Below are 23,617 nucleotides of genomic sequence, written 5' to 3' on the forward strand. Positions count from 1 at the left end.
CACAAATCTTTTTTTTAAACTGTTCATGCAACAAGTTATAAATGATAATTAATAAAGTAATATCAATAATGGATCCATATGAAAATCAACAACTTAATAATTCAAACGTTTTTTAAAATTTGTTGTGAAAAATATTGTTTATATAAGATGTTGTTTGGGATGAGAACACGTGGCAATACGGGTTTGGAGCTGGCAACATGTCCACTTGGCTCCGAAAGATGCAACCATGTGTCAAAGAGAGAGGGAGAGATATGACTGAATTTGAAGGAAAGCACATGGGGGCAGCATCCAAAGCACATAGTTTTGGCCTTATAAATAGCAGCGACCGTTCACAAGAGCTCCACATCTGCAATCTTCACGTGCTCTCTGCTCTGCCTATCTCTGCTTTTATAATTATCTCTTTCTTTGTTTGTATCTCTGCAAATCTTATCTAATTTTTCTTTTTCGGTCTTTGGCCGTTAAGAGATAACTATCATAATAGTAGTTTTGTTCGTTAGTTGACAAAGAAAGCTTGCAAGTGAAGTGAAAGTAGTAACTATTATGGAGAACAAGAAGCAAGTTGGTGATGCATCAAAAAAAGTTGGTGGCTCATCTTCATCCAGGTCTTTGGATCACCTTTTTGGTCCCAAGGACCCTTCTTCAGCTTCTTCGACCGGAGTCTTTGGATCCATTTTTCCACCACCATCAACGGTATTTTATTTACCACCATCATCATATATCAGTATATCATTATGTGGCTTGCTCTCTAGGAAAACTCTGTTTTGTTCTTAGCTTTATTCTTCACTTTGCATATATCTCTTATGCATAACAACTATTATCGGTTCAGTTAAGTTTAAACTAAAATTTTCAAATTTATTCATATGAGAATGAGCAAATAACTCTATCCTTACAGTTTTTGTGAGTTTTCAGATCCTATTAATTTTACCACATCAACCATGTGTCTATGTTTAGAAATACTTTCACGAGTTTAAATTATAATTGCTGATATGGTTTGTTGTGATTTAAACATGATAAAAGTCGTATTAATGATGAATTCTCGAGAAAATGATGTTATTCCAATTATAACATGTTATTTTAATAGGGTAAACAAATTGTGTTCCTATGTTGGTTTTTTATTTTTTAGCTTAATGATATTGGTAAATACTTGTGGCATGATGAAGTTATTGACTTTTTGATATGATTGATATTAAGATACAACGTAATCACCATCCAAAAAAAATACAACGTAAGTTGCTTGATATTGATAGATGCACTAGTGCTTTTAGTAAAGATTCAGCAAAAGCATAAGAAGTTCAATTGAAATTTGCATCATAAAAAGGTGCTATCCAAACTCGTTTTGCTTGAACTGGATAAGGAATATGAAAAAGTTTTTCCAAGCGTAACAAGTAGCAAGTTCTAATTTCTTTTCTTCATTTACTTTAGCAGCTGGGGAGGGACTCCTTTCAGAACCAAGGTGGCAGTGGCAAATATGGAAATCCAGGTATTATTTACGTATCAATCTACTTTATTTATGAGGTTGAAGGATTTCTTTTTCTTTTTTCTTTTTTTCTTTTCAGAACCAAGGTGGCAGTGGCAAAAATTGAATATAACAATTTTTTTTTTTTTAATTAAAATCTCATACAAGTGTACTTTTTGTTAACTTTTAGTAAATAAATGAATATAATTTATGCGAAAAATTAATCCAAATACAAGCTTGTACTATCCTATTCTCTTACCACTGGAGCTAATCTGTATACAGAAAAAACTTTGCTACTTTGTGAGACGACTTTCTTCCATATACAAGAAATTGGACATAATTAAAAGATTTTTTTTTTTTTTACTGTGTTAATATTTCAAATTGGAGCTTCTCCTATGCACAAATTTAAATTTTTTTTTTTTATAAAAAAAATCAATTTCTTAGCCTAACATAAACAGGGTTTGAATTCAAATGTTTGGTTGTATTGTTTGATTTTTCGGCTGGAATGTAAAATGAGAAATCTTTGGAAAATATTGCATGACCTTATCTGGGTTAACTCTTTTCAGATAATATCGCTCAAAGCGTCAAGGATGAAAGCGCTGGAATAGGTACTAGAAATTCACCTTATCAGAATGAACCAATGGAACCTTGCTATTTAAGCTCATCGATCTACTATGGCGGCCAAGAAAATTATTCTCCAAGGGCAGGCTCCACCGAATCTCAAAAGACTGTGAGTGCATAGTATTTTATATTCATTCATAGCATAAAAAATATATACACACACAAAAAGAGAGTATTATATCCATGAATAAATAAACATATAGCAGGTGCCAATCATTTTATATATCATTTGAGTTTATATATATGGGTCATGCAACATGCATCGTTACAACAACGATAACAATTTTTTTTTTAATAGAAAAAAAAATTTTAAGAAAAATATGTTGTTATCGTTGTGACTCATTTATTATTATTTCAAATTGATATCATACATAGTATATGCTGTTAGTAAACTTCTCTTTCAATTTTTGATCAGTTCAAGAAAGATGGAGGGGAGGATGATTCAAATAATAATGCGAACAGTGCATCAAGAGGGAACTGGTGGCAGGGTATGTGAATATATAATAGTTGTGCAATTGCAGATTAAAGGGATATAATATTTGTTTCCTGTAGTTATAGGAGTTTTAGAAACTTAATTTAACTATAGTTTAATTTCTTTCTGCAGGTTCTCTCTATTACTAACACCTTGTCCCTACATCAAATGTACTCACCACCTTTGCACAGGTATTCAAAGTTGTCTTTAGAATATATTTGATGGGTGATGGGTCTTGCTACGGAATATTGTTTATTACATACAAATTGCTTTACACACACTCTTAGAATATATTTGATGGGTCAATATGGGTCTTATTGTAGAGCAGTATTTATTGCACATAAACTGTTTTACACGCACTCTCAAAAGTAACGAAATTATGATTTGAAGACATGATAACAAATTTAACCCCTTATTGTGTGCTTATCTTAAAATAATTTTCCATTTGTTTAGGACAAAAACTCATTTGTCACTTTATATGTGTTTGGACTGTATATGTATACATGTCCTTTTAACACTTGTCCTAATTATTTATTATTAATTTCCCAATAATTCGTTTAAACTAAAAGTTTAAATGCGCACTTGAATAAATATATGCCGAATAGGCCTAATTAAAGGGAAAAAGTTCAGAGAGATACAGAGGGATATGTTTTAAGGAATAGAATTGATGTTACGTATATATATATAACTACTGCTTAAGAATCATAGAAACCCCAAAAGGAGAGGTTAGCTTTTACATGTTCCACACAAACGTGACAAATTAAAGTTTCCCAATATGATAGATTATTGAAATCCATATGCAGCGCCAGTACGTACTGTATAGATTTACCAGTAATGATACATAGTTAAATTATTGAATGAATCAAACTGTTTAAAATTTCCAGTTTTATCTTTATATTTAGTTTAATTTTGTGCAAAGTAAATAGGTATTCCTCTATTAATTATTTTTTAAGCAAAAAAAAATTATTTAATTAATTCTAATCATGATTGTTACTGTTGCTTCCCCAATCTCGAATTCTAAATATGATCTATTTTTGAGGTGTTATTCTTAACCTTTGATACAGCTAACTAAAACTATGTTTGTTGACTATATTGCAGGGGTGGTGACATCTAAGCTAGCTTAATACTAAGGAAATAATATGGTATATTAGTTAAGCCTAGTAGAGCATGACACCGTTGGACTTCCAAAAAACACGTTGGGTTGTTTTTATCCCATCTAGTCAGGTTTGGCAAGTCTAGGATGTGTTTCTAGGAGCTCGGTGCAGGCTCTCTACTTGTAGTCTTGTATGACTAACCTAGTATTCCATGTACTTTGAATAAGTTCTATATATGGGTCTTAGCCCTCTAAATGTAACTCTATATATGTGGAGGAATGTATACACTCTTTCACCTGTGCTACTGTTTTAAATTAATGGAAAATTATTTGTTTGTATTGTAGATTAAACAAATGTGTACAATTGTAAACTTTTTGCAAATCTCCTACTTGCTTTACGATCGGTTGAAGTGGGTCGTTGAGCTTCATACCTCCTTAAAAGAAAGCGAGATACCATATAAAACCTTTTTTCTTTTCTTTTGAATAATGCTAAATGTCTAAATAATTTATTTAAAAATATTTACATATTGACATAGTAATGAATATAATTAGTGTTGCTTCAACGATATAATAATAAAATATTTAAATTGTTGTTTTTTTGTTATTAGTGAGACTCATTAGTTTGTAAAATTTGAGGTATCCGAACATCATTATTTTTGTTGAAAATGTAAAAGGCTACAAAGCAATTGTTAATAAAGTAATTGTCGAATGACAAGCACATTATAATCATAGATAGACCAACACCAAAACCTCATTTATTACTGATTAAGTGATGGATGTAAACTTTGAGGCTAGATGAACTAGGTATAAGGATGAAGTCCCCAGCACAAAGGTACCACTAGCTAACATTGAGTACTTAACAACACCAGGCTAAGAGCCTAAGACCCCAAAACAAAGAAGCAACAACAGCACAGCAGTAGGAACTCTGGCTCATGGTCTTCGGTCTTCTAGGCAATGTATAAGCTGCAAAATAGAACTAGCAAATTTAAGGAAAAAGTAAGCTAGGAAAACTATCAAACAAAAAAAAAAAATGGAATATAAAATCTCTACCTCACTTTTAAGTATTCCACACATTAGCAAATTTACTTATTGTGGAATGTTATGTGTCCTTTTTTTTTCCAATCTAAATTTAGGTTCTTTATAAAGAAAAAAGAAGTTTGTGAGAAACTGCCATTGATAAAGTATAAAATGGAACATTTAAAATTGTAGATTGTAGTGAAACATCAACACACCTCCACACTTGTAACCAACGGGGCGATTAGCAATGTTGCACCTTTTAGGTATGGTAATTGCAACTTCTGGCTTGATTCCTGAACTCTTACCTATATTGGAAAGCATGATGGCACAAAAGCAGCATACGCCGATATCTTTCACCACAGTGCAGCACTTATCTGAGACTTCAGCTTTCTCATCATGTGCTGCCAATGCACAGGGAGCTAGCCTCATAACCTCATTGTCAACGGATGATTTCCCACATTCACCAGCCCCAAAAACCCCAGCAATTCTTAGAATCATAAGAAACATTAGAAATCAAATGTACTTCGTGGGAGCTCCCATTTCTTCAATGTCGTGCTGTGCACAAAAGCTAATCAACTTTGCGGGCCTTTATACTGAAACGGGCAACTCAAAAGGTACTTACTTGGCGCAGTGGAGGTGGCACTAGTAGAAAATTCATCTTCTTTATTGCTACTTGCTGGTTTGCAGTACCTACTTTCTTAGCTAAGTGTTTTTACTGTGTTAAGGTTATCCAAGTATTTGAAGCAAGTGAAGCGTTGTGCTTGCTTAACTCTTTTCTTACCTTTTTAATCTTGAGAAGAGGCAAACAAAATGCAATCAAGAGAAAAAGCTATTACGTGTTTCATTTTCGTCATTAACAAAGATTTGATGCAGGCCCCAACGCTTAGAGAGACCATTAGAAGACTTCTATTGTTATAAGGTAACTTCAATTAGGTGGAGTTGAGTCAAGTGAGCACTTCAATTTGCTCACGTAGGATTAGTATCCTTTCTCCACCAATCAGGATGTGCAATGTGTTTGATAAAGTAATTAAGTCTCATACTAGTCTCATACTAAAGAAAAGAATGGGTGATTAATATAGCATAATTGGATCCAAACCAATTGGCTTAAACTTGTAGGTCAAATTGTGTCACAATATGTTATATTAACCTCTCAATTTGAGTCTCCACAAGGTGTAATCTCTCCAACACTTATGTTTTAAAATTCTATTCTTTTTTTTGTTTTGGATTGTGCACGATCAATCGAGTTTAATTAGGGTTATATATACACAATTAGCTCTTTATTTTCTTATTAAATTGTAGCATTTAAAAATTGTGAGTGTTTTTGGCTCATTTTATTTCCGGGTCTTCTGTGTCACTATTATAATCTCCTAGCTATTTTCTTAATAAAACTTCCTAATTAATGTTGCCAAACCACATACACCCTTTTTTTTTTTTCATAGAAACCGACTATAACTAATTATACTCCCATCAAATTGGCATCAGAATTTCCACTATAACAAAAACTAAAATTCAAATTTCTTTGAAAATAATTATAAGATTTATGCATACGCATTGGTATGAACACCTTATGTACCAAAGATGGAATGAACAAAATTTCTTCCATGTTTATAGGGTTGTAAACAAATCAATCTGAGCTAATTATTAAAAGTTCATGTTCAAATTTGGTTCATTTTCTTATCAAACAAGTTTGATCTTGTTCACAAGTTACTTTATTAACTTTATTTTAACACATATAGTAAGTATCACAACTTAAAAAAAAAAAAAAAAATTATCCGTTCACACATCTATACAAATAGTAATAACTAAATTATATTTAAAACTACATTATTTGAGTTTATTAAATCGAGACACACACTCATGAGCTTGTTCACAAACACATTAATATGTTTGGACTTAGCTTGTTTAATAGTTAAGCCAAAAATTAAGTTTGGGCTTAAAAGTTTGTTTATAGTCCTTAATAGTCCACATTCATGCATGCAATGCCATGTTCGCATAGGTGTGGGGTTGGATTCAGTTTTTTTTGGCTTTCTAAAGCATAATTAAGAAATATGGGATGCGCAAGGAAAATTTTTAGGGAAATTACACTTTATCACCCTAAACTATGCACTAAATTACATTTTGCACCATAAACTATTCGAATGCATACTTTGCACCGTACACTATCACACTTATCACATTTTGCACTCTGGCATTACTTTTACCATTAAGTTAAATAGAAATTAATAGTATATGACTTACACATTATTTTTGCTTAAGTGGCACACTATTTAAAGCCCAAAACATCCTTTTCACAAACAATTAAAAAAAATGCTTTTTATTTTCTTTTTCGTTTTCCAGATCTCTCTCTCTCTCTCTCTCTCGCGCGCGCGCGCGCGTACAGCTCTTCCTAGCAGCTCTTCTCCTCTTTCTCATTGTTTAGTACTTACTTCTTTCCCCAAACCAAACATACAAGTTATCTCTAAGTCCCAAAATCAAAATTGTTTCAAAGCCCTAAATTATATCCCCAAATCATCAAGGCATTTGCAACAGGTCATTAAATGGGATTCTTTGTTTTGGTACCATTGATGACCCATTTCTTTTTTTCGCTATTTTTTCAATTGGGCTCTCCTTGCTTTTCATTTTTTTGTATCCGGGTCTTTTTTGTTTACTGTATTTTGATTGTTAGCTATGTGATAAAATTGGAATATGGGTTATGTATATTTGTTGTAGTAATCGATTTTGGTTTAAATGCTGCAAAAAAAAAAAAAAAAAGTTTGGGAAGTTTAAATCTTGTTAATGCATTTGGTGGTGTCAATAGTAGTCACTCTCATGTGGTATTTTATAACGAATATGCAAAACCGAAAATATAATGATACTACAATTTACAGTTCTCCTATTGTTTGTTCACTTTCCGAATGTGACTAGTCCGTTTGAATATAGCTGAAAACTGAAAACACTGTAGTAAAATAATTTTTAAATATGTGAATAGTACCATGGCACCCATTTTTAATGAAAAAATTACTGAAAAGTGAAGTTTGTAGGTCCCATGAACAGTACACATGTGCACTATTCACAGGAAAAAAGTCAACAATCACAGTTTGAAAAAAAAAAAAAAAGGCAAAATGTGGATGTGGGAAGCGCAAAACGTGCTTCCAAAAAAGGCAGCCTTTTAAGCGTTTTTTAGTTCTACTTTGTCAATGTTTATCGTTTGGTGGTGTCAGTAATAGTCACTTTCACATAATACTGTTATGGATTTTGCTAATGTGTGCCTTAAGGGCACACAATAATTACAATTTCCTAGAAAATATTTCCAAAAATTGATGATTTAATGTGTGCCTTAAGGGACCAGACCCTACTTTTATATCTAATTTGCAAAACTGAAAATGTTAAAATACTCTGTTTTGGTACCGCTTATGATTTTGTTTTGGACTTAGAGATGACGTGTATGTTTGATTTGGGGAGAAGAGCAACTAAACAATGAGAAACAGGAGAAGAGCTGCTGGGCTATAGAGGGGGGAACCTACATGCACGTGAGAGAGAGACTTGAAAAAAAAAAAAAATTTATTTTTTATTGTTTATGAAAATGGTGTTTTGGTCTTTAAACAGTGTGCCACCTAAGCAAATATTATGTGCAAGTCATGTGCTATTAATTTATGTCTAACTTAACGGTAAAAGTAACGTCGAGGTGCAAAGTGTGATAAGTGTGATAGTTTAGAATCCAAAGTGTAATCTAGTGTATAATTTAAGGTGATAAAGTGTAATTTTCACAAATTTTTATATATCTTGATCTTTCAAGCTAGGCCCAGCAATAAGGGAATGCGACAAATTTGAGTACTTGTCCACTGAATTATCCAAAATGATGTACCGGTCCCCTCTTTTTAGATCTTGAAAGTTAAATTTTAGGCGAAAACCACATTTTCGTCCCTATATTTTCACGTGATTCCATTTTAGTCCCTAACTTTTATTTCCATCGTTTTTAGTCCCTATCCTGAAAAACGTGTCTCGTTTTTGTCACTGCCGTCATCAGAGACGAAAAATGCACACATGGCAAACAGAATACACTGTTGGCACACTAAAAACTGACGTGGCCATTAAAATAATAATAATAAATTTTATTTTGGCATTAAAAAATGCCACATTAGCATCTAAATTAAAAAAAAAAATTAATTTATTAATTTTAACTAAATAAAAAAAATTATAAACAAAATTATAAACTAAAAATCATGTGAATGGAGATCTAAATGTGTCTTGAACATGAACAACAAGAACACAAATTCAGATTTAAGAACACAAACCCAAAAATTAAAATCCAAAAATTAAAAATCTCAAAATCACCATTTTCTCAAACCTAGCAAAATCATCAAATCCTAAAGCCCCAAAGTACCAAATCAATCCAAAAATACAACACAACCAATCCAAACAAAAAAATCTCAAACTCAGAAAAACCCATCTCAATTAAGTTGAACCCAACAAACCCACCTCACTCTCAAAAACCAAAACTAAAAACAACAAAAACAAAATATAAAAATCAAAATCAAAATGCTGACTCTAAAACACTATGAAGATTTTTCTGATTCTCTCATTAGCTTCAATCTTCTGCTTTTCTGTAAGCAATTCCATTGAAGACGATGTGATGTGCTTGCAAGGCGTGAAGAACTCTCTCTCCGACCCGGACAACAAACTGAGTTCATGGACCTTCACGAACTCATCCGTCGCTTCAATCTGCAAGCTCCAAGGAGTTGTGTGCTAGAACGAGAAGAAGAACTGGCTCATCAGCCTTCAGCTTTCAACAATGCAACTTTCTGGCGAGGTTCCGGAGAGTCTGAAGTATTGTCGGAGCCTCTAAACCCTAGATCTCTCCAACAACTCCATCTCTGATCCAATCCCTTCTCAAATCTGTAACTGGTTGCCACGTGTCTCCTCGTAGATCAAACCGCTAATACGCTTCACTCCACCCCTGCGAGCCAAACGACAAATCGTAGGCTTCATGACCCCTAGATGTTATCGCGAAGAACCTCATGGTGTCGTTTCGCTCCTTCCTTGCCCAAACCTTGCCTCCCTTTCCACGCCCAAACATTTTTTGAGAAATTGAAAGAACAAAAGAGTTTTCTAGGATTTGAGATTTGAAATTGGAATTGGTTTTGATTTTGATGCGAAAGTAGTGGTGTCAAGTGCAGCAAGAAGGTTGAATGTGTAATTCTACTTTTTAGTTTGATTTATGATTTTCTTAGTAAGCAAGCAGAGAACTGGTTTATGATTTTGATCACCACAACTTTCTCTTTTTTGGGTTTGTGATTTATGGATTTTAATTTTGTGTTCTCAAATCTGGGTTTGTGTTCTTGTTATTCTTGTTCAAAACACACTTAGATCTCAATTAATGTGATTTTTGGTTTTTATTTCTGTTTTTAATTTTTTTAGTTAAAATTGATAAATTAATTTTTTAAAATTTAGATGTGATGTGCCATTTTTTAATGTCAAAATAAAATTATTATTATTATTTTAATAGTTCCATCTGCCACGTAGGACTTTGTCGTTAGGGCACTGGCGAAAAGAATTAAAATGAAAGGCTTTTTTTTAAAATGGGGACTAAAAGCTGCGAAAATAAAAGATAGGGACAAAAGTGAGAATCGTGCAAAAATGTAAAGATGAAAATGTGATTTTCGCCTAAATTTTATTAAAGGAATCATTCATTGTTAAAATTTTTTGTTTTAACTCATTATAAATTTATAATCTCTATGCTAACTCCTCAATAATCAGAATGGTCACTACTCACTTGATTCACTATGAAACGTAGGCAATTATTAACGAATTTTTTACTGATCCAACTTTATTTGTATCTATTGTTTACTGGTGTGGCGCATCAATGCCATAGCAACTGCAGCAACTGTGTTGCATTGTTGGAAAGAAGTGGTAATTGATTTTTAGAATATATATTTGGATAATTATATAATGATTTTGCAATATTATAAGCTACCTTGGCTATTCTAATATTTATCATACATTGGGTTAATTATAATATACCGTTTAGATTAGTAAAAAGAAAAAAAGTAGTCCTTATTTCATTTGTGACCTTTTGTTATGGACTTTTTGTTATGGATTGTATACTATCAAGTCGAAATGTGTTAATTCTCTTATTTTCCATTCTTAAGTAAGTGCACTAAAAAGGTTCTAATTGACTTAATTAGTAAAGTGTCTTGTAGTTGAATAAAAAATTTTGGGGTTCGAACTCCATCTAACCATTAACCAATTAGTGTCTTATCTTGTTGATAAAGAACAATTATCATGGAATAGACGCCATAAGTTGAAAATTTTCTTTAAAAAAAGTAAGTACACCGAAATGTACCGAATAGACAGAAATGGACTGAATGGACGGAAGTGGACCATTCGGTCCCTTCATCAATTCAGTCCATTATGTCCTTCAGTCCATTAGGTCCTTTCAATCCATTTTGATGCACTTTTTTTTTTTAATAGAAAATTTTGACCTATAGCATCCATTCTATAATAATTGTTTTTTTATCTTTAGGATAAAATATCAATAAGTTATTAGTGTAGAGGATATTCAAATTCCAGATCTCTTATTCAACATTGAGATACTTTATCATTAGAATAAGACACCAATTAGTTATTGGTATAGATGGTAACCCCTGCTCCTTTGAACTTTGTTTACATGTTAGTAATTTAGTATTTTATTTTTTATTAGTAAATTCACTTATTTGTGTCAAAAATTACTTTTATTTAATGCTTCTTTAATATATATTATGAATTATAATTATGAGTATTTTTTTAATCGAAAAGTAGGATCTTACGATCCTCATGCTGATCCTACAATTCAATCTCTAAACCCTCTCACTGATCTCGTGTAGGGTTTCAATCCTGATAACTTTGGCTATAAGCATACAATCTCCAACACACTAGTTGTAGTATTAATTAACTGCTTCATAACAACAGGCACCACAATCCATGGTCTTCACAAATGTAATGACACATTAAATCCTGCAAAACAAAATGAGCAAATTTAGGAGTGCCAATAAACATTTGTAAGGCATACTAAATACGGAATTTTTTTTTTATATAAAATGGAATTCTATTCTAGCCTAATCTAAGTGTATATGTGTGTAAAGCTCCCTCCTGAAGACTTGAACCCCGGCCCTTACCTCCCACACCCCACAAATACTTATACTTGTGGAGTGACCATCGCACCAAGGGTATGCGGTGGTACCAAATACAGAATTTAGAAAAGCATATGATGGAAACTAGGATTAAAATAGTAAATAAAGAAATAATTTGATAAAATTCCATTAAGATGTCAACAAACTATTATAATCAAAGTTAATGAATTAAATTCTATCATTTCATAACAGTTTAAATTTTTGGAATAATTGCTAATTTACTGCAAACCTCTGCACTGATAAGAAACATCATTGAGCTCTTTAACAAATTGGGCAGCCATTCCTGGAGAGACACTGTGACTGTGTACTAAACGAAGGCGTTGAAGTGTGCAACGTCTCGGTATGGTCGCTACAGCTTCAGGCAAAACCCCGAGAGACAGAGACTTAGCAGTGGAATTGATTGACTGACAAAAGGACTTTCCACCCATGCTTAACAGCAGAGTGCAACACTTATGATGAACCGTTGCTTTCTTCTGCTTCGTTGCTTTTCCACAGCGAGCCACAACTTGTGCTAATATTCTATAGGGATCCGGATTTTTACAAATATCCGTGTGAACCCCATTGAACCCAGCAATGCCTAGTATTACAAGTAACACAAGAAAGCAACCTCTTGAAGGTTTTCTTCATAGTAGCAAGTTTGTGGTGGATGTTATGGTTTTAGCTTCTTCACCAAACAAATCTCAAATTTACTTTTAAACACTCCGGTATGGTGAAATTGAGAGAACTTGGTAAAAAAACCCTAACTGCACAAAGAAAGTGTCTCTCCCTAAAAAGCCTTCCATAAGATAGCTTATAACGTCTTTTAAATACCAGTTCAAACAGGTCTCAAATCAGGCTTGAAATAGACAAGTTATAGGCTTTTTAGCATTGCTATTTTTTGCTGAAATGCGAAGCTCGATCTATCAAGGAGGTATCAAGACTACTATTGAAAGGTATCAAGCTTGCTATCGAGGAGAGAAAAATTATGGCCCAAGGTATCAAGACTACTATATCGAGACATATGCTGAAAATGCACTTTCCTTGAGTTTTTCTTGAGCAAACTTTATGTCTTCAACTTGATCTTTAATTACAACTTTAAGACACATCAAAACTCAATAAAAATAAACATATTTACTTGTTTTTTTGTTTTACATAATTTCAATCTAAAAGGGTTGTTGGGCATTCGGTAGATTTGGTCTTATTTGAACACTAAATCTGCCATTCCACAAACGATTGTCAATTTGTCATCCCCTACAAGCATACAAGCCAATATGAGAGAGCAAGAGTCAGGAAGTTCCACTAAATGGAGATGCAGCGGAGGTACCGCCAGCCGAGATCAAGCTAATTATATAGATGGGGCATTTCGGTTATGAGATATAGTTCGAAAGCCTTTAACAGTCTAGTGATTCAACATTCAAAGATTGGACTCCCCTTTTTAGTTTTTAGAGGGACAGAACACAAAGCAAGCTCCTTAAGATGAAAATAAAATTATATAAAAAAATTTAAAAAATAAAATAAAAAACCAAAGAGCAAGAACCAACAAGTCATTATTTATTTTTATTATTATTGTTATTCAAGTGCCTAGATGTCACAGTGAAATGATTTAGATAGATGAAGCAGCTAGAAGGTTACAATCTCAGCATACTGGTAATAACTAACATACAATCTCAGCACACTAGTAATAACTAACATACAATCTGCATCTACTTCACATTCTCAGGCACAAATGACTTGGGAACTTCAGTCTTCAAGGCAATGTATAAGCTGCAAAATAGAATTCATTTTAGGGAAAAAAAAATCATTTCACCTGTTAAAGTATAAAAATTATCTCATGCATTAGATATATGCATCCTCTTTCTCATAATTTATAAACTCTAAAACCATGTAATGCTGTGAAAAAAATTATGCATATGCCAATTCATGAGACACCTTGTTAAAGAAGCATAAAGAAAGGGTGAATAAACAAATTCTAATAATATGTTAACAGACCTCCACACTTGTATCCCACAGGACGATCAGCAATATTGCATCGTTTGGGAATGGTCACCGCAACCTCTGGTTTAACTCCGGAACTTTTAGCTGTATTAGAAAGCATAGCAGCACAAAGGCAGCTTGGGTTCTGGCCAATCTTTTTCACTTGACTGCAGCACCTATCAGAAACTTCAGCATTCACATCCTGTGCTGCTGATACACAGGGAGCCAGCTTCCAAGCCTCTGCCTCAGGCGAAGATTTCCCACATTCACCAGCCCCATAAACCCCATCAAACCCAGCAATTCCTAGGATTACAAGAAACACTAGACAACAAATGTGCTTCATTGGACCTTCCATTTCTCTGGTGCAATGAGCATATTTCAATCCTACTGGCTTTATAGTGAAATAGGCAGCTCAAAAGGTGTTCACACGTCAAACCCACAAGAGATAGTGGATGTAGCACTAGGGCAATGGGATTTGTTTATTGAAACACCTACTCCTGAAATGGGATCAGCATTACCTGGCTACTTGAATCCAATGAAGATAATGCATGCTGAAATCTTTCGTATCATCCAACTTACTTTTTGTTATTGAGAACAAGCAAAGAAGATCTCTTTCATGAGCAACTGACAGATAATGGTGCACACATTACCCACTACCAAGCCCCTGTTGCTCTAGAATCTCTCTAATGTCCCACAGACTAGCCTTCCTAGCTTAACTCATTTGAGCAAATCATCTGCTTGAGATTATTATGTTATACAAATTGGTGGGTCTTGAACCCACAACCTTACTCTTCATCTTACTATTACAATATTAACAAATGCAATTCAAGCAAGAGCTCATTGGCAAATTACAATGTTATACTAAACAACCTTATGACCAATTTCAGCTCACCAGAAATCTCCGCTTCTTTGGAATTGGTTTAGCTTAAACCATGGAGCATTAGTTCAGGGTACCACCTTATACATTGAGTATCATACAATTATGAAATTAAACAGGTTGCAACGAGGGTACCATTTTTATACATTGAGTATCATACCACCCTGCAACTAGTTCCATTAGTTCTCCCATCTTGATAAATCTTTTCCTTGCAACAAAGGTGTTTGAGTGCATTATAAGGTCCTCTAGCAAGATTAAGAGCTTCCTAAAATGGGGAGTTTTAAGGAATAGAAAAAAAAAGGACCACTAAGTACATGGAGGAGGACAATGGTGGAGATGATTTGTTGGTTTTAACTTTATAGTCCTATAAACCATGAAGCGTTGGTTTAGGGTGCCACCCTATGAAGCACGGGTGCGTTTCGGGACGCGGGTGCGGGTGCGGGACTCGGCAATTTTGGAAAAAGGTGGGTGCGGGTGCGGCAGGACTCGGCGATTAAAAAATTATTAGAAATATTTTTACAATATATGTTTAATATATTGCTAAGCATACTTTTTCACATTATATAAACAAATACCAAATTTAAGAGCAATAGTAGATAATAACTAAAACATGATGTTCACAAATTAAATATAATCCACAAGATTGAAACTAAAACATTCCATGATGTTTGGAAATTAGAATACAACTCATAAGTTTGAAACTAAAACAAAATAAAAGATAATCAACAATCAAACACAAAGATCATCATCCTCAAGATCAATAGCTTCACTTCGAACTTCACTTTCACTAGTAGTAGCACTAGTGTTAACATTCCCAATAACTATGGCCTCCAACTCTGGCTCATCAAGTGTAAGAGCTGCATTCTCAAGAATTCCAGCTCCTCCATGCATGTCGCTCTCATTCCAAGAGTCTCTTGCAATATCCCACATCTTTGTTGCTGTATATATGTACTCTTCATTGCACCTTGACAAGAGTCGAAGATTAGAATGCACATATACCAAATCCTCAGCGCGTGCAGGAGCCATTTTGTTTCTTTTTAAGGAATGAATGAATTTGTATGTGCTCCAATTTCTCTCAGCACATGAGGATGAGCAAGGTTGTCCAAGAAGTTTAAGGGCAAGGGTTTGAAGAGTTGGAAATGCGGAGCCATGGTATTGCCACCAAACCAAAGGTAGTAAGGTCCACCTATCTGTCAAGGCACTTGATGAAGGAAACCTCCCTCCTGAAAATTTAGCAAACTCAAACTTCACCACCGTTAAGTCATTCTCATCTTCAAGGTATCGCTCCAAACACTTGCTTCTTTCCATAGAAATTTCATGATCCCGATGTGGAGGGATGCGTTTTGGATTCTCCGAAAGCCATTCAATGGAGTAATACCTAGTTAAAGATTAAAAAAAAATAGATAATAAATGTACTTACTTAGGATTTAAGGAATGAGCCAAGCAATGTAGTGGTGTACAATTTTTAGTCCACCGATCAATGAGTATATAATACACCACACCCCAAAATGAGCTATATTGATCCTCTTCCAAGCCTTCATGCTGATATATTACTGCTTTCACCTTCTCTATCATTGAATCCCACATCTCATACACAAGATGAAGACAAGGCTTATCTGTGTCGGCTATTCGTAGCATATCATATATGGGTGCTGTGAATTCAAGGATATAATCAATATTATCCCACCAAAGATCACTTAAAATCATATCTTTCACCTTTTGAGCTTTTCCAACATCATCCTCCCTATAAGAAGCCCATTGGTCACTAATAGTCATGGCTTGAAGGCATCTTTTAATCAACTTCAACCTCTTCAACATTATAACCATCAAAGCAAATCTAATATCAACAACTTGGAGCAATTTTAATGGACAAAATTCATTAAACATTGCCAACCTCATTGAATGGTTCATGATAAAAACACGTATGAAGGATGCATCATTAGCAACACGTGTAATCCAACTACATTCCTCATATGTAACTTCATTCTTTTCAGTATTTTTTGCTGCACAAATATTCTTCAAAGCTAGATTGAGAGTGTGGACAACACAAGGTGTCCAAAATATTTTAGAATACTCACCCTCAATAAGAGCTCCAGCAGACTTCATCACATTAGCATTATCAGTGATGACTTGGACAACATTTTCATGTACAATCTCTTTTATAGCATCCTTCAACACCCCAGCAATGTAATGCTTGTCTTTGAACTCACCTGACTCGTCAAATGCCTTTATAAACACTGGACCCCCATCTGATACAACCATAATATTAATAAGAGGCCTCCTTTGTGGATCTGACCATCCATCAGAAACTATACTTACACCATTTTCAAGCCAAGAGTCCTTAATTGGTTTCAAAAGTCTTTCAACATGAGCTCTTTCCTTTTGCAAAAGTGTTGTTCTCAAAGCATTGTATCCAAAAGGAAGATAACCTGGAATACTATGAGTAGCAGCAAATGCATAGGAACTACAATAATGTGGGTTCCTTGCAAAGTTAAACGGAAGTCCACCAGTGTAAAACATCCTAGCAATTCTGCTATCCAAATCATGTCTAGCATTATTCTGGAATGCTTTCTCCAAAGTAGTATTCATAGTCACCTTCCTTCTCTTATCATCAACCGGATTTGTACTATGACTACTATCACTCCTTTCTTGTCTCCGAAATGAGGAAATAGGTATCCCACGACCTGGGGGAGGTGGGGGTAAGGGAATTTGACTTCTCTGTTCTTTCTCTAACTTATTATTCTCAACTTAATCATGCATTCGCTGCATTTCCAACCTATGGCTCTTTGACACCTTAACGCATGCTCTAATACCTTTGCCAAAAATTTGTAATAAATGAGCCTTAACCCTATAATAGGATCCCATAAAAACTATATCACAATAGTTGCACTTAAAATATGTGTTTCCACCAGATTTAACAAATGCACCAGCTGGTTTTTCTACTTTAGTCACATACTGCCAAAGAGGAGACTCATCATTTGACACTTCTTGTGAACTTTCTGTGCTATTAACTTCGTCCATTGCAAATTCAATAGATTCAATTTAACCTATAAATAATAACTATTAACTAAATAAATTAATGATAAATCAAACCAAGTTCACAGCAAAAAAAAAAACAGCAGCCAAGTTCACAGCAAAAAAACACAGAACCACAGAACCGAAAAAAACCCTTTAACTCCCACAAATAACCTACAAATAATAACTATTAACTAAATAAATTAATGATAAATCAAACCAAGTTCACAACAAAAAAACACAACAACCAGGTTCACAGCAAAAAAACACAGAACCCTTTAACTCCCACAAATCACAAATCACAGGTTAACAAAACCCTTTAACTCCCACAAGAACTGAAAAAACAAGCAATAAAACACAGCAAGCAGTCAAGCACACAAATTTTCAGATTCACAAATTCATTTCTAAGCAATTTGAAAGAGAGAAATCATAAAAAACAAAGAGTAAAAATTCAAGAAAAGAGCAGAGAGAGCACACCTGAAGGCTGAAGCAGTGCACATAGCACTCACAGAGAGCTCTGAGCACAGAGAAGAGAGATGAGGGACGGAGCACACAGTCGCACAGAGAAGGGAGATGAGGGACGGAGTGAGAGAGGGCGTTTGGGAGTTTTGGACGAAGTGTGAGGGTCTAAGAGAGTTTAGGTATTTAGGTTAAGTCAAACGGTGCGTTTTGCACCTTTTTTTTTTTTTTTTTTTTTTGAATTCCGGCCTAACTCGGCGGTTTTGGCCGATACAGCCCGAGTCTGCCCAATTTCAGCCGCGTTGGCGCGAGTCGGGAACAGCCACATGGCACGATGCAGCACGGACGCGCAGTCTGCCGCGTCCCTCCCGCGTCGCCACGTCCCGCCGCGACGGACGCAGGTGCGGTAGGTCCAGAGCCGCGTCCGTGCATTTCAGGTGCCACCTTATACATTGGGTATCAATTTCATAAATCAATGAAATTAAAGTGCATTCAAGATACTTATCTACAACCTCCCATTATTTCTCCCATCTTGATAAATTTTTGCATTGTATTTGAGTACCCCACCCCCACCCAAAAAAAAAAAAAAAACTGTGTACTTGGAGGATGACAATGGTGGAGATGATAAGTTCATTTTAACTCTATAGTCCTACTTAGAATATATCAAAAAAGAACCTACAAAGCCCTAATACCTCCTACTCATGAAAACTTACACCATCTATCTTGGATCATATCCTTCTCTTATCACAACCTATTATTTATTCCACCATGTATCCATACAATTCCTTCCTTGCATTTCCTCTTACACTTCCAAATCCCAAACCTTGAAGAAGATCACTTATCTCTCCATTCATAAATTTGTATCGAACATGAAAGGCTTCGCTGTTATAATCTTCTTCTGCTTACAAGTCACTAAAGTATCAACTTTCAAGAAGTGTTTTCCCTACACTGGTTCTTACATTAATTTTTCAAAGCCTAACAAATATATTCAATAACCACACAACTCTCTCACAGCAATTTTCCTTTCATTGGCTTATTTACTTATTTTGACAAAATTACCATTGTTACTTCAAAAAAAAAAAAAAAAACCTTGCATAAGAGCAGAAATTGGAACCATCTGAAATTCAGTAATAAAGCAGATAAAAATCACATTAGACAGATCACAATTTTACTTCTTTTTTTCATTTTTATTAAAAGGCCATTCATATAAAACCAACAAAAGAAGACTACACAGAGACAGCTGCCATACTAGCAGCAACTAGTCTAGCATAATACAGACCATTATTGTCCTTAGCAACTAAAGTTTCTAGTTCAGCAGGTAAAGGAAACTCAAAAACAACAAAATCTTCCTTCATAACACTGTCCCATTTTGCCAACCAATCCGCACACTTGTTGGCTTCTCTAAAGACGTGGGACACCGCAGTTAAAAGTTACGCAGTGAATTTGTTTATATAATAATAATAATACAACTAAAAAAAAAAAAAAACCGGAAGCTAGCGACTAAAAGCGTACAAAATGAAAGAAGCATAAATGAGAAGTGCAATGGGGACCAAAATGACAAGAGGAATCACGGCTGCAAAGCTATCTGATGAGTTTCCACAAGTCAAAGTCCCAAGCTTGATCTGGACCACGTTAACCAGAGCCATCATCAGGAACCCGCACCCGCAAAACGAACCGACACCCGAGACCAACATCCCGACCCGGAGGAAGGGCTTGTGGGTGCGGGCAATGAACTCGTACGGGTGGTAAGTTGGGCTTTTGGAGATCCGGATGGCCTGTTTGAGTGCCAAAGCGATGAGGCTGGAGAAGAGGAAGGAGCTGAAGGAGTAGACATGGAAGGAAACGAGGTCTTTGGCTTTGGAGGGACCCGCGGCGCAATCTTGGTCGTTGATGAGGGTGTTGCTCGGGTCGTCTGGGTTCCAGGTTAGGCCTACGAATACGGCTAAGGTGAAGAGGGAGTTCACGTTTACTATGCCGTCTAAGGTGGTGACGTGAACGCTGGTGCCGGTCGGCATTTTGGATTTGGATCGGAGAATTGTTTTGATTATGGTAAAGTTGGAAACTTGAGAGGGCTTTGAGTATTGATCAGTGAGATTTGAGGTAGGTGTTTGGTAAGAAAGAAAAGCAGGAAGAGAAGAAAAAAAAGTAAAAAGGCTTATGATGTTTCGTAGGACAAGAGGTAAACGCACTAGCGCGTTGGAGTCTGGACAAGTGCTGAAGTTTACCCAATTCAAAAAAGGACAAAATTTACCTATAATGTGTTAGTCGGCGTTACTTAAGTTTCCTTTTCAAGATTTAATCATATAGTTACTTAATTTAAAAATATAATTTATTTTATAAGAAAAAATTCACTTAATGGAATCCTAAAATGGGAACCTTAAGAACGGCACGTAAGTACTTAATCTAAGTCTTGTGCTTCAAAAAAAAATACTTCTTCCGTCTCATTTTGTTTGTCCTGTTTGAAAAGTTAAATTTTTTAAGAGAACATCATTTATTATCTTGTCTACGTTTTAAAAATGTATAAGTTTCCAAAACTACCATTAAATAAATTTATCAAAAATTTGAATTATTAATAAAATAGGGGTATAATAAGAACATTAGTAAATTAATAACTTTTATTTTTAGAAACAGGACAATATTTTGGGACATCCTAAAATGGAATAGAGGACAAACAAAGTGGGACGGAGGGAGTACTAAATGTCAAAAAATAATAAAATAACAAAAATAAATATTAAATAATACATAGATTCTTGAATTCACACACTATTCAAAATTCACTAACAATACCATCACCATACAACATCATCACCATAAAAGAAAGGTCATTTTCCATTAAATGCCCAAAAATGACATAGTTTTGAATTTTTTTTTTTTTAATTTTCTTACATAAAAATATCCATAAAATTAAAAATAATAAAAAGAACAAAAAATTTTAAAAAAAAAAATTGTAAGTACCCATAACTCTAGTGGCATTCAGGTTCTCTCTATTACTAACACCTTGTCCCTACATCAAATGTACTCACCACCTTTGCACAGGTATTCAAAGTTGTCTTTAGAATATATTTGGATGGGTGATGGGTTTTTCTATGGAATATTGTTTATTACATACAAATTGCTTTACACGCACTCTCTTAGAATATATTTGATGGGTCAATATGGGTCTTATTGTAGAGTAGTATTTATTACACATAAACTGTTTTACACGCACTCTCGAAAGTAACTGAAATTATGATTTGAAGTCATGATAACAAATTTAACCCCTTATTATGTGCTTATCTTAAAATAATTTTCCATTTGTTTGGGACAAAAACTCATTTGTCACTTTATGTGAGTTTGGACTGTATATGTATACATGTCCTTTTAACACTTGTCCTAATTATTTATTATTAATTTCCAATAATTCGTTTAAACTAAAAGTTTAAATGCGCATTTGAATAAATATATGCCGAATAGGCCTAATTAAAGGGAAAAAGTTCAGAGAGATAGAGAGGGATATGTTTTAAGGAATAGAATTGATGTTACGTATATATATATATAACTACTGCTTAAGAATCATAGATACCCCAAAAGGAGAGGTTAGCTTTTACATGTTCCACACAAACGTGACAAATTAAAGTTTCCCAATATGATAGATTATTGAAATCCATATGCAGCGCCAGTACGTACTGTATAGATTTACCAGTAATGATACATTAGTTAAATTATTGAATGAATCAAACTGTTTAAAATTTCCAGTTTTATCTTTATATTTAGTTTAATTTTGTGCAAAGTAAATAGGTATTCCTCTATTAATTATTTTTTAAGCAAAAAAAAAATTATTTAATTAATTCTAATTATGATTGTTACTGTTGCTTCCCCAATCTCGATTTCTAAATATGATCTATTTTTGTGGTGTTATTCTGATACAGCTAACTAAAACTATGTTTGTTGACTATATTGCAGGGGTGGTGACTCTAAGCTAGCTTAATACTAAGGAAATAATATGGTAATATTAGTTAAGCCTAGTAGAGCATGACACCGTTGGACTTCCAAAAAACACGTTGGGTTGTTTTTATCCCAGCTAGTCAGGTTTGGCAAGTCTAGGATGTGTTTCTAGGAGCTCGGTGCAGGCTCTCTACTTGTAGTCTTGTATGACTAACCTAGTATTCCATGTACTTTGAATAAGTTCTATATATGGGTTTTAGCCCTCTAAATGTAACTCTATATATGTGGAGGAATGTATACACTCTTTCTCCTGTGCTAGTGTTTTAAATTAATGGAAAATTATTTGTTTGTATTGTAGATTAAACAAATGTGTACAATTGTAAACTTTTTGCAAATCTCCTACTTGCTTTACGATCGATTGAAGTGGGTCGTTGAGCTTCATACCTCCTTAAAAGAAAGCGAGATACCATATAAAACTTTTTTTTCTTTTCTTTTGAATAATGCGAAATGTCTAAATAATTTTGTGGGGCCCGGCCCAAAATAATGGGCTAGTCTAAACTACAGGCCCGTCCGAGAAGCATCCTTTCTGAGGAAGAGCCATAGATAAAACATTATCCAAGCCCAATTGCGGTAAAAGGAACCTGTCCGAGGAGTAACTCCTCCTCGGACATTACGAAGTCCAGACGAAAAGCTCGCCCCAACCATTGTAGTTCATCCTCCCAGCATATAAAAAGAATAAAACCCAAAATATCTCATGGAAAGCTGCCACCACCACATTAAATGTGCCACAACCACCCTCTTGGCCGCATTAATTAGGAAAAGACCCCTGAACAGTACTACCTTGGCCACTGAAACTCACAAGGGAGTGATAGGGGAGTCTGATGGGACAGGTGCTCAAGTGGAGGCTTAGATGATCAACAAGTGTAAGGTTTAGATGAGAATGAGAGAGCTATATAATGTAGTGGAGTCCCTCAAAGAGGGGACGGAAAAATGTATTCGGAACTGAATAAATAGAACCTCCTGTTAAATATCCATCCCTGTGTTTTTGTTCCTGCAACAGTATTGTCCATGCATCATACCGAATAAGCTCACTGAGGCTAAGTTCTTTGACCCATCCTCTACAAATATTTATTGTGGGTTGCGCCTTGGGCCAAGGCCGGATCAATAGGGTTTGGGCCAAGAAAATCGTGCAACTACAAATTTATTTAAAGATATTTACATATTGACATTGTAATGAATATAATTAGTGTTGCTTCAACAATATAATAATAAAATATTTAAATTGTTGTTTTTTTGTTATTAGTAAGACTCATTCATTTGTAAAATTTGAGATATCCAAACATCATTATTTCTCTTTAAAATGTAAAAGGCTACAAAGCAATTGTTAATAAAGTAATTATCGAAGGACAAGCACATTACAATCATAGATAGACCAACACCAAAACCTCATTTATTACTGATTAAGTGATGGATGTAAACTTTGAGGCTAGATGAACTAGGTATAAGGATAAAGTCCCCAGCACATAGGTACCACTAGCTAACATTGAGTACTTAACAACACCAGGCTAAGATAGCCTAAGAC

At 34.5% G+C, this 23,617-nt stretch overlaps 3 protein-coding genes across 5 annotated transcripts; 1 reads left to right on the plus strand and 2 right to left on the minus strand.

Annotated features, from left to right (window-relative positions):
- The first annotated feature begins 327 nt into the window (after window positions 1-327).
- Window positions 328-22,390, plus strand: LOC115957957. Of its 3 annotated transcripts, none has more exons than XM_031076314.1 (6): window positions 328-690; window positions 1,426-1,480; window positions 2,023-2,186; window positions 2,493-2,565; window positions 2,682-2,740; window positions 3,648-3,986. In XM_031076314.1, exons 1-5 carry the CDS (start codon window positions 541-543, stop codon window positions 2,696-2,698), a joined length of 459 nt encoding a protein of 152 aa, XP_030932174.1. In that variant the 5' UTR covers window positions 328-540; the 3' UTR covers window positions 2,699-2,740; window positions 3,648-3,986. The 3 variants fall into 3 exon arrangements, with proteins under 3 accessions (XP_030932174.1, XP_030932172.1, XP_030932171.1); XM_031076312.1 differs by lacking the exons at window positions 2,682-2,740; window positions 3,648-3,986 and adding exons at window positions 21,089-21,147; window positions 22,054-22,390 and having other exon boundaries at window positions 329-690; window positions 1,423-1,480; XM_031076311.1 differs by having other exon boundaries at window positions 329-690; window positions 1,423-1,480.
- LOC115957959 lies at window positions 13,318-14,136 on the minus strand. The gene is made up of 2 exons (XM_031076316.1): window positions 13,776-14,136; window positions 13,318-13,550 (listed from the first exon to the last, which is right to left on the minus strand). The coding sequence occupies exons 1-2, from the start codon at window positions 14,113-14,115 to the stop codon at window positions 13,534-13,536; spliced, it is 357 nt and encodes a 118-aa protein (XP_030932176.1). The 5' UTR covers window positions 14,116-14,136; the 3' UTR covers window positions 13,318-13,533.
- LOC115957956 lies at window positions 19,314-20,301 on the minus strand. Its single transcript, XM_031076310.1, has one exon. It carries the CDS (start codon window positions 20,124-20,126, stop codon window positions 19,605-19,607), a length of 522 nt encoding a protein of 173 aa, XP_030932170.1. The 5' UTR covers window positions 20,127-20,301; the 3' UTR covers window positions 19,314-19,604.
- Window positions 22,391-23,617: the final 1,227 nt, after the last annotated feature.

This window comes from Quercus lobata, chromosome 8 (genome assembly GCF_001633185.2).
Source record: "Quercus lobata isolate SW786 chromosome 8, ValleyOak3.0 Primary Assembly, whole genome shotgun sequence".
Classification (NCBI taxonomy): Eukaryota; Viridiplantae; Streptophyta; class Magnoliopsida; order Fagales; family Fagaceae; genus Quercus; species Quercus lobata.